Genomic DNA, 15,679 nt, shown 5'->3' with positions numbered 1-15,679 from the left:
AGCCCGCTCCTGGGGGCCGCCCCCCTGAGGCCCCACCTCCTCATGCCGTCACCTTGGGGTCAGCATTTCAACCACCGGTTTTGGGGGGGCTCAGACACTCAGACCATAGCAACAGGCTTCTGGGGTTCTCCGGGGCTACAGCTTTTTGGGAAAGAGCAGTAAAATGGCTTTGCTTCCTGTGGAAAAGGCCATCTTCAGGGTGGCTTGGGTCGGGAAGTAACAGGCCTCTGGGGCTGGGGGATGAGAACTGGTTTTGCTCCTGGCTTGTGGGGGGGCGGTCCTGGACTCCAGGGATGGACACCCTCTTATGGGCCAGCCTGTGGGGAAGGAGAGAAACGTGTCCCTCCCTCTGCTTGGGCCCACATCTTGGGCGCAACCCAATTCATGTTGCGGGGACCTTGCTGTCACTGTGGGAAGCTGACGGTGGAGCCTGTGGCTGCACCCTGAGGAGAGTCTGCCTGGGACAGGAGGGCGAGCCCTCCCAGGGCGCAGGCCTGGACCAGAGCGTGCAGGAGGGCTGTGTGTTGCTTGGGGACTCCCTCTCCGCTCTTACTGCCTCTCAAACACCTCCTGGTCCTCCTCTGTGGGGGGCCCCCAGGCTGCAGCTAACTGGTTCAGGGATGGGCGATAGGACCCAGCAAGAAGACACAGGCACTGGTTTCCTGCTGCATTGAAACCAGGGACTTGGCAAGGCGGAGGCCATAGGGCCCTGACGTGGATCAGGAAGGGAGCCAGCAGAGGCTGAGGAGCCGAGCAGGGTAGGGGGAAGAGAGGACCAAGTTCTAAGGACACGGGCATACCCTGGATCCAGCCAGACCTGAAGCCAGTCAGAGCCCTGTACTATCCTCCATGTTAACCAATAAATTCCTCTCCTTGCTTACAAGTTTCTTTTCTTAGGGACGGCTTCTGGGCAGGGAGAGCAGCACAGACCCCCGACTACCCCCTCCCCAGCCCTGCGGGGGACTATGAGGGTGTGTGGCCCACCCCATCTCAGCTTCACTCTGCAGCAGGGAGGCTATGATCCTCTGGGGCTTAGGGCCCAGAGAGAGGATTCGGAGAACCGAGGGAGACTTGGAGGGGATGGACGAGGCGGGCTCTTCGTCTCTCCACATACGCAGAGTCTGCTCCAGAAACAACAGTGTCTTTATTGGAGCCTTTCTCGAAGGCACTAGAACAGACAGATCCCTCTCCCGGGAGATAGGAAACAAGAGGCTGGCGTGGTCTTCCAGCCCGGGTGGCTGGGCCCCCACCCACGGTCCCCAGTGAGGCCCGAGTAGCACACGGCCGCCTCACGGGAGGGGCCCTCTGGGCAGGATCGGCGTCAGTCCACCCCGTCCAGGTCCTGCTGGCCTCTGCTCTCAAGCTGGACAACCTAGAAGGAGAGGTCACGTGAGTGTCCACACGGTCGAAACCCAGCGGTTCTCCCTGAATGAGGTGGCGGTCACGGGACTGGATAAGCAGCCGTGAGCCGTCCCCATGATCCGCGAGGGTGCGGGAAGGACACGGAGCACATGCGCTGGACGAGTCTGGGCAACGGTCCCTGCGGCACGAGACCACAGTGGACTGTATCTCTGCCCACGTGTGTCTTCTGAGGCGTCGACACCTGCACGACCTCTGAACCCCATTCCTGATTTGGGGGAACCCATCGGGGCCATCCTGGGCACTGCTGGAAGCCAGTGTCATCCCTGCACTCTGCCCACCAGAGGCCAGTGACACAGACAACCCCCCAGGCGTGATCCCCGGGAACGTCTCCAGACAAGGCCTGCTGTCCCCCGGCGTGACCCCGCCCCTGAGAACTGCGGGCTGGACATGAGTCTGACTCGGGGTGACTCCTCTGCATCCATGTCATCTATGCAGATGCCTCCCTCAATCACCAGATAGACGGTGCGTCCATTGAGTCCGTTGCGATCGCTGGCGCAACACGGCCCTCGTCTCTGCTCATCATGGTCAGTGTATTGGGGCTCCCCGCAGGCCAGCCTCCCTCCCATCGGCTACACTACCTGTACCAGGGGGTGCGACCCACGGTCACCGGACTGCAGCACTGGGCTTGGAAAGGGCAGGCGGGCCTTGCCTTGTAAGCTGGTCTTACTAATCCCTCCTTCGCCACATAATCACTAACCAGAAGAGGAACGGCGAGACCGGGCAGCTTACAAGACATGAGCCTGGCCGGATGCCGGAGCTGTCTGGAAGCGACAGCGAGGGCCCCCTGTCCCCATGGCTGCTCCTGTGAGTAACACAGTAGGAACAGCACACGCCCAACGCTCGTCCCTTGGCGGACACAAGGACAGTCACGACACCGCCGCCCACAGAAAGCTTTCCAGCCCTCAGCGGGAGACAGCCAGCATCTCCCGGACGGACACCAGAAGTGGGGAAGCACCTGCGTCCAACTCACCGCATCCTCCACGCACCGGAACTGCCAGGGCCAGCCCGTGCGATACAGGAATGGCCGGAGGTCAAACCTGTTGTCATCGGGGCTGTAGCTCTCCGCGTGGTAGGCGGGCGTCAGCGTGGTCATTTTGTGTCTGTTCGCCGCGTACTTGGAGAAGAAGCACCTCACCCTGTCAGCCACCTGGTGGGCGAGGACAGACGGGGCCGCGGGATGTAGGGACCCAAGCCGGGACTCCCGCTCACTTCACACCGCACACACTAGCACCCCCCGTGTTCCAGCTACCCCCCGGCAGCCACAGACGAATGTCCCCGTCCCAGGGTGGCTGGGGGGGTCCCACGTAGCCCCAGGATGCTGTATCAGTGGAGCTGAGCAGGACACGCGGGAGGACACGCGGCGAGAAGATTCCAAGCGATTCTGTGGGGACCACCATGTGCGCCAGACAGCGGGCCATGGCCCCACGCAGAGGACCTGACAACTGGGCGCTGGTGTCACGGGAGACAGAGCACCACCATTTCAGGCCATGCAGGCCGACTCGCTGCCCCTAGCCAGACCATCCCCGTGGGGACCGAGTCTGTGGCTCCCTCTGCGGATCCATGCGTGCCCTACCTGCCGCGGGGAGCACACGTCCTTCCACATGGTGACGAGTCTGCAGAACATGCTGTAGGGCCCGGCCTTCGCGACCTTCCGGAGCCGGCCGTAGACGGATAGCTCTGCGTACGTCATGCCCATGTCTTCCTGCCAAGGAGGGAGAGGCAGCGGGCTGGTGCTGGAGGCAAGCTTGGGGTTCCCGTGGCCGGTGGGCCTGGGGCTGGGGGGCGGGTCCCCACAAGGCCAGGAGCAGACGTGAGGTCTCACTCCCCCTCACCACCCAGTGCCATGGAGCTCGCATTTGGAGAAAGGAATGGCCTGGTTCTGAGGGCTGGGGGACTGAGGTCTGTCCACGTTTCAAGCCCCAGAACCTACAAACTGTGGGTTTATTTGGGAAAATAAAGGTTTTTGTAGATGTAACGGAGTGAAGGAGCTGGAGATGAGCTGGCCCTGGACGTAGGGAGCTTTTGTATGAGATGGAACGGGACGCACGGGGAGAAGTTGCATGAAGACAGGATGGGGGATGTGGCCGCAGCCCAGGAAGCCCTGGGAGCTGGACGAAGGACCCCCCTTGGAGTGTCCCGGCAGGGAGCAGGGCCTGCAGATGACCTGATTTCGGCCTCCAGCACAACGAGAGGGTAGCGGTCCGTCGTTTAAGCTGCTGGCCTGGGGGTTTGGCTCCAGCATCCCCAGGAGGCTGATGCCAGGACCAAGGTCAGGCGGTGCAGCCCGACAGACCAGCCCTGCGCCCTGCCTCAGGGATCCTGCTGTCCCTAAGGATGAACGGCTCAGCACAGACTCCTGGGTCATGCCGGCCACGAGACGTCCCTAGCACGGTGTGAAAGAGCCAGCCTCACACGGAGGCTCACATAAACTCCTCTTGCATTTCTGAGTATTTGCTCTAATCCCCTCTCAACTCCCACTGTGCCCCAGAATATGCAACCAGAGCTGACGACAGACCGACGGTGGCACTGGCCTTTCCGGGGAACAGCAGGACAGCCCTCACCTCCATCCAGGGTCTGCAGAACCCCCAGTAACCAGGCCCTCCTTCCTGCTCCCCACCGCCCACCTAGTCTTCCTCAGGCCTCAGGTCCAATGTCACTTCCTTGGGGAGGCCTGTCCTGCCCCTATCAGAGGGACACAGTCACCTTCGGGGCACCCAGGTCCATGTGTGGGCAATACCAGGAAACACCTGGGGCTCTTATGGTTACCTCCCACTCATCTGTCCCGGAGACTCACACAGATGGCAGGACCAGCTAGCTCAATGCCGAGCTCCAGGGCCCAGCGGGTCCCGTCAGGGACCTCCTTCAGCGCCCGCTTCTACGTGAATGTTTGCCAGCGTGACACTTGAATTCTCTAGATTCAACAGTAGCACTTGGAAGCTTTAACACCCTTTTCAGTGAGGCACAGAACTGAACCAGAAAACCGACAAGGGGATGGAAAACTCCAACCCTACAAACCAACGAGCCCTAAGCAACCTCTCTAGAACATTCTGCCCACGACCACAGAGCACACGTTCTCCTCGAGGCACACAGGACGTTCTCCAGGACAGACCAGATGCCAGGCCATAAAACCGGCCTCTATGAATTTCAGAACACTGGAAAAGCCTGCTCCCAACCGTAAAGGAAAAGGGCGACAGGCTTGGGGACACACGGGAAGTTCAGAAACCCCCAAATACGCAGGACTCCAACTGCATACTCTCGAGTAGCCAACAGGTGAGAAGAAATCACGGGGGAAGTCAGACCTCGCCCGGAGGTGCACAAAAATGACTACGAGGCATAGCACGGCATCCGGGGCGCAGGGACACATCTGTAAGGGGGGATTTATTCAGAGAGAAGCCCTCACTTCGCTCCTCGTGCCCCACGGGGAGAAGCGCGAGCTGACTGTCAAGCACGTGGTGGGAGACGAGAAAAAGAAGATGGAAAGGGGCTGCAGGACGTCAGGTGCTTCCCGACACTGGAGACAAGCCAGCGGCTCAGGAAACCTGGAAAACAATTCCGTTCAAGGGAGGGCAAAGGAGAAAACGTGCTTAGAAATGAATAACGAAACAAGTGCACATTCACGCTCTGAAAACTGCAAGACCTTGAGGCCATAAGAAGCCCAGAGTGAGGAGGGAGACGCCACACCAGGCCTCAGAGGCCGCGTTCTCTGGGGGCGACACCCGCCAAGCCCAGCTGTGCTCTCGGCACACCTGCCGTGGAGACCCAAGCTGGCGCCGTGTGTGCGGCAGAAGACGACACTCAAACGGGCATCCAGGGGGCCAGAGCAGCTGGAATATGTTGAAAGAGAGGGACGAAACGGGAGGACTCCCACTTGCCGACGTCAGAACTTCCTACCAAGCTGCGGTGGCCCAGGGGGTGCGGCCCTGGGGGGGACGGACCCGCGGGTTAGCGGAGTCTGGAACTGGATCCACACACAGACCCCTGATTTCCACCCGGATGCCGAGACGCTTGCGGGAGAAAGACCGTCCCAGCAGCAAACAGCGCCGGGTGCCAGACGGTCAAGTGTGATCCCTTCCTCACACCACACACTGAGACAAACCAACCAGGTCACAGACTTCAAAATGCGAGTCACACGACAAACTCTCGGGAGGAGCACAGGTGAGTCTCAGTGGCCGCAGGCGGTGGCAGTAGGACGGTCAGTTGCAACAGACTGCGACGGCCCACAGCCACGGAAGCGGCGCCCCCCTGCCGATGGCCCCGACTGCCCCTCCCGGCTCGCAGGCCAGCTTCGAATGGAGGGGACAAGAACGGTTCGAGCTCGCACGCCTCCCACCTGCGAGAGACCTTCCCCACTCGCCCCTCCTCCAGGGCATCCGCCTCAAGAAGGCCCAAAGCAGCAGTGGGACAGGCACCAAGCCCTGGGCTCCCTGGTTGCTCGGGGCAGTAAGGAGGCCATGGGGGAGCCCAGCTCGGACTTGAGGATGCAGGGACATGGGGAACGGGGACAGAGCCGCCAGCACTACCTCGTCCGTCTGGGACACCCGGCCGTCAGTCAAGGGCTCCAGCTCTGCGGTGGCCGGCGCTGCCAGGATGCTGCAGCCAAGACACACAGGTCAGTCGTCACGGCTGCCACAGTGCTTGTGGGCACAGGGAGATGACCCCCACACCAGCTGCCCACGCTCACGGGCCAGCCTCCTGCAACTCCCCTGCCGACCCTGAGCGGGCTGGTTGGGCTGGGCTTTCCTGGGGAGCCGGACGTGGATGTCGGGGGGTTCACACGGGGGGCAGGACCCGCCGGCAGAGGCTGCCCCACGGGGCTTCCCTGCCCAAGCACCGTCCACATTCAGGGCAGGTCATGCGTCCATGCAGGGCCGTCCTGGGGGCACCTTCCCACTAGGTGCCAGGGGCACACTCGGCCGCCGTCACCAACAAGGTCTCGAGACATTGCCCAGTGTCCCTGGGGGCCACCTGGTCACGAGACCCCACATGCCCACTGAAGGGCGAAGCTGTTTCCATCAGGCAGGAGGGAGCTGCGGCATGGGGTGATGGGGGGGCACGACCACGTCACGTGGGAGGCACTCACCCCTGCAGGGCGGGAAGCTGGAAGCGTTCCACGCAGAACTGGACAAAGGCCTTCAGGTCTGTCTTGCTGATGCCACCAATGGGATTGATGTCTGCACTGGAGCAGTCGTACTTGGTCAGGTAGCCGAGGAGGCTGTGGGAGTGAGCACAGGGTTTCCACAGGGCTGACCTGAGGGGCCACAGATCCTGCCTGGGCTCCGGCCCCTCGTCCATGCCCAGAGCCGGAGCTCGGCCGCTCAGAGCCGTCCGCAAATGGGCAGAGCCAGCAGATGACCGCAGGGCAGTACTCAGCAGCCCCGAGAAGGCGTGGGGGCCGGGAGATGGGCCTGGGAACGCTGAGCCCCCGGCTGGGAGCAGCACATCTGAAGGGCGGGCGGCAGAACGGGAGGGCATGGGGAGGTGCTGAGGGCTGAGTCCTTAGGAGCCCGTGGGGGCCTGGCCAGGTCTCCACGCCCGTCAGCAGCCCCCCGCCCCCCGTCAGATGTCTCCTGTGGGGCAGGGTAGTCCCGAAACACACCCTCATCCTCTGCCCAGAACCTGTGAACTCGGGACCCCGAGGGCATCAGGGACTCAGCTGAGGACTACAGGTGAGGTCCTTATCCTGGACTGTCTGGGTAGGGGGGGGCAAGTGCACTCACAAGCATCCTTACAGGTCTAGCTAGGAGGCGGGGGGCAGAGTCGGGAGCCGAGAGGAAGGTGGAGACGCTGCCCTGCCAACACCTTGAGTTTAGCCCGGTGAGATCCGCACTGAGCTTGGGCCCCATGGATCGGCGAGAGGGCACTGTGGGCTCGACCCAGGGACTCCTAGTCAGTCGTGACCCACGCCCTCCAGCGGACGCCTCCCTCTGTAGCCACCCCTGGATGGCAGGTCTCCACCCTATCCCCAGCGCCCCCACCGCCCCTACCCCCACCCCACAAAGTGTTTCCTAACCCCGCCACATGCCCCCGAACCCCCTTGCTGGTGCCCTTCTGGGCCTAGCCTCTGCCTGTATCACCCTAGCTCACAGTTCAACTCCAGCACGGACACAGCCGCTGGTTCCGCCTGACCATCCCGCATTCGGTCTGGCTGCAAACACAGCTGTCCCACGAGCACGGGGTCCCTCCACCCACATATCTGACCCTCTCCTGCTGCTCAAGAGAAAGATCCAGCTCTCGTTCCTCCGGACTCCTCCCGGAGAGCAGGGCCTCGGGCGTAAGAGCTCCAGGGCACCAAGCAGAGGGGCGGGTAAAACCTGGTGCCTCCTTGAATGGGGCTCCCCCTGACCCCGAGGTGCTCCCTGCCCTGTTGAAAGGGTGGCTGAGTGGGGACAGGGTCTTCTGGCCAATGGGCTCCATTCTACCACATGCCTCTGCCCGCCCGCCCCAAGACGCACTGGGAGATGACCATGTTGGGGACAGACCCTGCGGGTGAGACCCCTCAGGGCAAGGCTCTGGCCTGGTCTGGGTCTTAGCACAAAAGCCTGGAGGTAAGTCCCGTTAGCACACAGGCTGGACCTCAGGACGGCTTTGCTCAAGGCGGCCCTGTCCTGGACTGAATGTCTGGGCTTCCCCCAAAGTCACAGGCTGAAGCCCGCCCCTCAGTGTGACCATCTAGACGTGGGTCCTCGGGAGGTCACGTGGCTAATGGAGGTCACGAGGGTGAGGCCCTGACCCCCGAGGCCCGGCGTCCTCACCAGGAGGGACGTCAGGCTTCTCCCAGGCTGCTGCATGAGGGTGCTGGGAGGAGGCGCATCCGCGGGCCGGGGAGGGGCGTCGCCAGGGATGGAGTGGGGGAGCGCTGATGGCCGGCTGCTGCCCCGGAGGGCCGGGCTCTCACCCCAGCTCGCTGTCCCGCTGTGGCACCCGCAGGCGGGGACAGTCCACTAACAGGCGGGTTCACAAGCTCCAACGACCAACCCCTCGCACGCATGTGAGCCCAGGTACCACCCTACGGCCCCTGCCTTCCCGCTCTCCCGGGCCCACGCTCCCCTGCCCCCTAGGCCGCACCTGCTGGGGCCGCCTCCGCTCCCCTCCGGCTCGGGCTCAAGCCTTGGCTGCCAGCCCCCCGCCATGCCTCCCCGAACGGGAGCAACAAGTAGAGCAGCCCCCCCACCCACTCTGGGCGCCCGTCCTCTCGGGTCTGCAGCCCCGGCGGGCTGCTCCCCTCCTACCAGGAATCTGGGCCCCACACCCACTCCCTTCTCCATCAACGTTCAGCCCCAGGGCCCAGATACTCCTGTACCTTAAGCAGCATTTCGCCATCTACAGGCTCCAGATTAGGGGTGCGGCTCGCCTCTGGACTCCAGAGTCTCCGTCTAACTGCCCACACACGTCCACGGGGCGTCTGGAGAAGTGTCAAAGCTGACATTCCCTACTCGGGACCCTGACGTCCCCACCCACTTCCTGCGCCAAATGCTGGTCCAGCCTCCAGGGGCTCCGGTCGGCGTGGATGTCCTCCCCACACGTCTGGTCCACCAGCAAATCCTGTCGGCTCCCCTCGGATGCCAAAACACCAGGAGCCAAGCCCGCCTGGCCACCAGCCCCACCCTGCCAGGCCGCAGGAACTGGACGGACAGGAGGCGCACCTACAGTGTCTGTGCATCCCCGACCCACCGGCACCTCCTACAGGGCAGACCGCCCTCCCCGTGAGGCCTCGGGGCTCCCCCAGCCGCTCTTGTGCACTCACCCATCACTTCCACTCTGCCGCTGGCCCACCAGGGCCCTGACCTCCCCTCAGCCTCCTGCGTGGGGGACAGAAAAGCCTAGAGACCTCAGTGCCTCCTGTGGGCCGTGCTCTGTGCGGAGGAGCGTGCACACTGCGTCCTGGTGGGGGGGACTGCTTGCAGCATCGGACCCAGCTGGCACCCAGGTGTGGGGAGTGTCCCCACCCGTCCCCTAACAAGAAACAGGGCTTCCCTGTTTGGAACTTCTTTGTTCAAACACTGGTGTGTGCTGCCCACTGCTCTCCTTCTGGGAGCGGAAGCTCAGTTTGTGCCAGGGGGAAGGCGCCCGTGGGACCAGCCCCAGGCACTGAGCCTCTGACACACCTCCCTGTCGTCACAGGTGTTGCTGGGGAAGGACGCCCGTCAGGGACGCCCCCCTGGGAGACAATCTGGAAGCCTGGGCCTGGTTTTCCCCGCATGCCTTCTGCTCTGCGTCCTTGGCTGGACTCGACCACAGCCATGAGTAGCATGGCTCCGAGGCTCCGTCTGTCTCCCAGCGAGCACAAGACACAGGGCTGGCAGCTCACGGCACCAGGACCCAGAGTCTGCGGGTCACCTGTCCTCTGCCTCGTGTTCACCCCTCATCACCTGTCCTTGCGGCTGCCCAGCTCCCACGTCCCTCTCTGCCACCGTCACCTGGCCCCCGGCTCCATCCGAGGATGCAGCTGGGCACGGCTGGCGGGAGAGCGTGACCCCACCTCTGGCGCGGCCTTGGCACCAGGGCTCCCGGCCTGGCTCCCCGACCCATCTCGCTCACTTGTCACCACTCCCCTCCATCCAACGCCTGTCCTGCGCCCTCTCTCGGCTGGTGACCACCTCCTGTCTCGCCAAGGAGGGTCATGGGCCCTGACCGTATGCCACCCCAACCCACGTCTGTGCCGTCTTCTCTGCAGCCTTCCGTGGACGCAGAAGTCGGGCTCCCAGTAAAGCCAGCCGCCACTCAGCCACCTGCTCTCATCTCCTCGTGACACTGAACAGCTGTCCACCCACGTCCCCCTTCCTCATCAGTCTGTTCCCTCCCTGCTAGACCTCTCTCATCACACCTGCTAGACCTCTCTCATTATACCTGCTAGACCTCTCTCATTGTACCTTAAGAAAACACCCTCCCCGTCTCACTGCTCCTGCCAGCTACCACCCCACACCTCCTCTCTCTGGCAGTGTGAAACTTCTAGAAAGAGCTGGCCCCCGGTCCCCTCACCCGCTACTCTCCGACCTGCCCCAACTGAGTTCCCAGTACCTCCCTCCGACAAGACGGGCTATGCAGAGAAGTGACAATTGCTCTCTGTCCTGGTGGGCTCTCACCACAGGACATTTGCACAGGCCGTTCTCCTGACTGCATTTCCCTTCCTCCTTTATAAACCAACTTCTCTGGCCTTCCCTGGCCACCCTACTTAGAAGCCCCAATTCCCAAACTGCCCCCGTGCCTGACCTGGTTTTCTCTGTAGACATTCCACTTCCTATACACACGATTAGTTTTCCTATTACCTGCCTCCTTCCACTAGAGTAAAATGGGAATTACTTTTCTGTTTTGTTCATGGCACCAAGAAGACACCTGACATGTGACCCACGTTTTATCAGTTCCTCAAAGAGTGAGCAAATCAGAACATAATGGAAGTGAAGTTAGGATGAAAAGTCACATTTAACCGAGAACCAACACGGCAGAGACTGTAGACCGGAGGTCCCCCCCAGGATGCGAGCAACGGGGAGATCGTAGATGGGGACACAATGAGGGATAGTTGTCCAGCAGGGACAGGAAGCAAACAACAGAGGAAGGAGAACTGAAACGTGTCTGTGGGTGTAGACAGACTTCTGTGATCCGTAAGAGGCCTGGCAGCAAAAAGTGATGAAAAAGATAAATATGTAAATAGGCACCATGGAGAACCTTTAAGGCCCCGGAAGCCCATTCCCCCCGCCCCCCGCCGCCAGAAAGAAATCACTGTTGTTGTTTGCTTTGATATTAAATCCCAGGAGACAACGGTAAGCGTTGTGATAGGGAATGTGCAATAAACTCGTTCCAGCAGCAGCACCATATCAACGATGACAAGTCAAACCCACCACAAAGGCCAACAGAGCAAAACACACCACCATTCCCCACTCCACGGGGTTCAGGACATGCAGCAGCTGTCCACCCTCCTGAAACATCACTTCCTGACAGAAACACTGATGGTAACAGAAAAGCAATGAAACTTGACAAAACGTGCATGAGAACGGTGAGAATATTTTTCACCAGCTAGAGAGTGCTAACCTCAATTTGTCGTAATTAGGAAACAGGATCCAAAAGTCCAAAGTAGCGTTTAACAGAGAACACATCTGCGGACATTCAAGGACATAGGAAGATTTAAGACCTTCACGCCACAGATAGGAAGATGGATGGATGAACAGGTGAGTGGACAGACTGATGGACAGATGGGCAGATGGACGGATGGAGGGATGGACAGATGGATGGATGGAAGGACGGATGGGTGGGCGGATGGACAGATGGACTGACACAGAGGAACAGACGAATAAATGACAGAGAAAGCTCCTGACGTCCTCTGCTAACAAGGAGCAGTGAGAACACCTGAGCGAAGCCCCGCCTAAGACAACCGGGAGACGAGGCTGGAGCAGTGCTCCCGGCCTCCGCCGCGCACACGAAGGTTCAGCTGAAATTTATCTGAAGAACAACAGGGAGGCTCTGAGTGTTTCTGAGCAGCAAACAATATGAGGAAGTATGTCAAGTCCCCGTCAGAGACAAGCTATCTGCTTGGGAGTGAGAACGGGACCCAGAGCAAGGACCTAGAACATGCTGGAACTGCCCAGGAAAAGAGACGGGTGAGACCCAGCAAGGTGGGATGGGGAGACAGATTCCAGACCCAGAGCGAAGGGCCCCAAGCCGGGTGCAGGGCTGGGCTGGTGGTCAGGGAGCCGGAGGGAAACGGTGTGGACCTGTCTCCATACCCGAGTCATTGGGAAGCTCTGGAGCAATGACATCCCATGGGCACCAGACGTGGCCTGTACGTGGGGTGATGTGACCCCCATACCATGCATCTCACAGACTCAGTGAGAACAGGCAGGGCCCTGGAAACACCATCTTGGGGAGCACGCACCCTCGGAAATCTGGGGCACTCAGGAGTCGGGCACACGCACCTCTCGTCCACGTTGGCCGATCCGAGCACCAGCAGTCCTCCGCGAGCGCCCCGGGCCCAGAGGCTCAGCTGAGCAAACAGATACGCCACGACCATCCTTAGCCGAGCCTGGGAGCCACGACAGGAAATGTCACCCTGTGCTGGACATGGTGGGGACATACTGGCTCCCCCCAGCCCCCGTACAGCTACAGGGAAAGGGGCTCCAAGTAGTGTAGAAGTTTTCTAGCGTGCAGAGGAAGCAGAGTCCTCCGGGCCTGACTGCCGCCACATCACTCATGCAGGCATGACGGGCGAGATGGATGGAGCCGGAGCCCGAGCCGGGGGGCCGAGAGTGCTCGGGGCGGAATGGGCCCCTTGTCGCACCCCCTTCACAGCCGGCATTTCAGGCGGAGGGAAGGCCGCTGTGGCCAGAAGGAAGGGACAGAGATGGGATAGAGCGCAGCAGCTAGAGCCAAGGGACTCTCCACCAACCGGCCGGCTGGGCCCCCCCGAAGCAGCCCGGGAGGGGACACGGGGAGCCACTCCCTGGAGATGCAGGAAACTCACACACATGCGCGTCACGTCTCACCAACTTGCACACACATGCTTGTGCACTCGCACACACGCACGTCCATGCGTCCACCCAGGCAGCCCTCACAGACAACCCCGCAGCCTCCTGCTCTCGCACACCCACACACGAGGGCAGGCGCAACCTCCGCCTGGTGCACGAGGTCCCCGTGCTCCCTGCAGCTCCCGTGTGGGGACGAGCGCCCGGCCGGAAGGCTCACCTGCACGTTCTGCAGGGCCAGGTTCTCTCTGCTGCTCCCGCCGTGAGCTGCGAACAGAGGCCTTCGACCTGTCACCAGGCTAAAGATGCCCACGACGGCCGTCACTGCGGGCTCGATGTTGAGACCGATGTGGTGGCTGCCAGGGAAAGGGCAGGTGTGCATGGGGCGTGTGTGCGCACACGTAACACACGCAACCCCGGGTTCACCGTCCGACCACGTGAAAGTGTGCGCTCCGTGGGTGAGCTCTGGGGGCCGCATCCAGTTCCAGAATGCACCAGCGCCCGGGACGTGAGGACGATGGGAAGGAGGGGTGTGATCAGACACAGCGAGGGTCTGGGGGATCTGGAATAGTCTCTCTAAGCCCTGGCTCACGGCACGCCCTAGGAACCTGTTCAAACCCAGACGCGTGTCTAGCCAGGAGCGTGGGCTTCGGCAAGGCTTCCAGTGGCACCGGTCCCGCCCCAGAGCCCCCACCGCACGCCCGCCGCCTCCTGTACCTGCCGATCTGCTGGGCCAGCTCCCTGGCTCTGCCACACGTCTCCTGAGATGAGTTCTCACTGGCCATGTAGCAGGTGGTCAGCACGCGCCCGCAGAGGTCCCGGGGGTCCTGGGGGGTGTAGCTGAGCTCGTCCACGATGGTCCGGACATCAGCCAGCACTTCCTGGTCTACAAACCACCAGATGATGGGAAGTGGGTGGCGGCTCCCCGCTGCGCAGTGCTCAGAGCCCAGGCCCTCCCTTCGCCCGGGCAACGTCTCCCCACGTGGAGCTTCCCCCTCATGTTTCCGGCGTACACATTAAGGGGACAGTCGACGCAGGGTGCACGGGGGAGGATCTCGACCTGGGTCTGCCTGAGCCCAAGGCCCAGGCCACACGGCCAGTGCCCAGCAGCAACAGCAGCCTAGATGGCCACGGCCACGTGGGCCCGAGCCCCAGGGAGGGGCTCTCATGGCCTCCTGTCCCCACCTGAGCGCGTCTGCAGAGCCCCCTTCACCCGCGATGGCGGGGACCCGAGGTCCCCCTCAGCCCGGTCCCCACCCCGGAGCCTCGCTCGGGCCACAGGATGCTACCTACTTCCCTGCTTCACGGCCTCGCAGACCTCGCGGCACATGGAGTAGACGAGGCAGGCGGTGGCCGCGCTGTCCACGCCACCACTCAGGGGCAAGAAGAACCCGGCCTGGAACGGACCGACCACAGGCAGGCTGAGCAGAGCCTTGGCGGGGCAGCACACCCTGAACTTAGCCTCGTCCCCCCACAGACGCGGGGGAGAAAGGCGCACGTCTCCGACGGATCTTCCAGAGGGAAGGGACCTCTCAGTGCGACGGGCACGTAGGACGCGTCCTCCTCAGGCAGACGGCAGATGCACGGAACCACTGGGAGATGCTGTCCCGTCGCGCTCAGTGTCACCAGACAGGACCCCAAAGACGGAACCAAACCTCCAGAGGCCCTTTGGCCTTTGCCTCGCGCAGACTAAGCAGCTGACGGAGGCAGCGGGACGGACAGAGTCCCAGCCTGCCAGACTCAGACACAAACACGGGGAAGCTTACCTGCCGGCTGCGTCTCAGAAAGTCCCAGAGCCAGCAAGCGGGTCCGAGGCTGCAGAGCAAGGGGGTGCGTGAGGTCGGGAGCCGCTGACCCGGTCAGCAGTTCACCTGGGCCATGTGCCGCGGTAGGAGCAGCGCCGGGAGAGCTGCCGGGGGAGGGGCCCCCGATTCACCAAGCCTCTGTGATAAGCACTTCATGGGAATGAACACATTGTTTCTCCAAACCGCCCTGGGAAGTAGGTGATTATCTTTTGGCCCCGTTTTCAAACAGAAAAACTGAGACACAAAAAGGAAAGGCCAGGCAGGGCGTCCGGGCCCAAGGCCCCGGCACAAGGAAGCGGCCCAGCTGGGCGAGGAAGCCAGGCCGTCTGACTGTGCCCCCCATGCGTTCCACCCCGCCGCCGCCTGGCCTCCCCGCGGAGTGGTCACCCTGGGCACGGTGTTGGAACCAGCTGCCCACACGGCTCTGGCCCCCGCCCCCCCCCACAAGGTGCAAACCACTATAGCGGGCGCAGGAGGCACCCCGGGACCAGCACCCCCGCCCTGAGCTCACACGGGCAGCCCACCTGATCTCCTCCTCGGGACTATGGTACGTCCACTCGATGGGCTCCGACGGTGGCTCCAGCAGGTCCTCACGGCACGAGAGGGCGAAGTCCACCTTCACACGGGGGTAGGGGCTCACCTTGCTGGCCTGCGGAGGGACAGTCATGACAATGTGACACCAGTGCAGCAGCAGGCCCGCAGGAGTGCATGTCGGACCTCGGCCGAGCCTTCGCTCCCAGCGGGACGGCTGGAGTTGGAAGCAGTCAGGACCGACTGGCGTTGGAACCCTCGTGCGTCGAGGGGCCGCTGCTGTGGACAGTCTGGAAATCCCTCAGAGACGAAGGCACGGAGTGACCGCACGGCCCAGCAGCTCCCCGCCCGAGCGCAGGCCCAAGAGAAGCCGCTCGCACAGAAACCCGTACACGTTCGCGGAGCGTCCGTTCATCAGACAGAAGGACACACGGGCCACATGCCCTCCGCAGGGGCCAGTCATCACCA

General features: G+C 62.3%; 1 protein-coding gene across 4 annotated transcripts in view; it reads right to left on the bottom strand.

Moving 5' to 3' along the window:
• Positions 1-1,125: 1,125 nt before the first annotated feature.
• The window catches only part of NADSYN1 (NAD synthetase 1), a 33,451-nt gene continuing 18,897 nt past the window's right edge, over positions 1,126-15,679 (bottom strand). For 2 of the 4 annotated variants that reach the window (XM_047747442.1, XM_047747443.1), the window contains 11 exons: positions 15,205-15,329; positions 14,642-14,690; positions 14,169-14,271; positions 13,593-13,761; positions 13,096-13,231; positions 12,330-12,436; positions 6,503-6,634; positions 5,943-6,012; positions 2,996-3,124; positions 2,393-2,569; positions 1,126-1,372 (listed from right to left, as the gene is read on the bottom strand). In XM_047747442.1, the coding sequence (XP_047603398.1) occupies positions 1,322-1,372; positions 2,393-2,569; positions 2,996-3,124; positions 5,943-6,012; positions 6,503-6,634; positions 12,330-12,436; positions 13,096-13,231; positions 13,593-13,761; positions 14,169-14,271; positions 14,642-14,690; positions 15,205-15,329 (1,248 nt within the window). In that variant the 3' untranslated portion in view covers positions 1,126-1,321. Of the gene's footprint in view, positions 1,373-2,392; positions 2,570-2,995; positions 3,125-4,804; positions 5,343-5,942; positions 6,013-6,502; positions 6,635-12,329; positions 12,437-13,095; positions 13,232-13,592; positions 13,762-14,168; positions 14,272-14,641; positions 14,691-15,204; positions 15,330-15,679 lie in introns of those variants that run through there. The other 2 variants (XR_007130562.1, XM_047747444.1) reach the window with 2 other exon arrangements.

Source organism: Lutra lutra, chromosome 10 (assembly GCF_902655055.1).
Source record: "Lutra lutra chromosome 10, mLutLut1.2, whole genome shotgun sequence".
NCBI lineage: Eukaryota > Metazoa > Chordata > Mammalia > Carnivora > Mustelidae > Lutra > Lutra lutra.
This window is presented reverse-complemented; position numbering and strand designations above follow the sequence as displayed.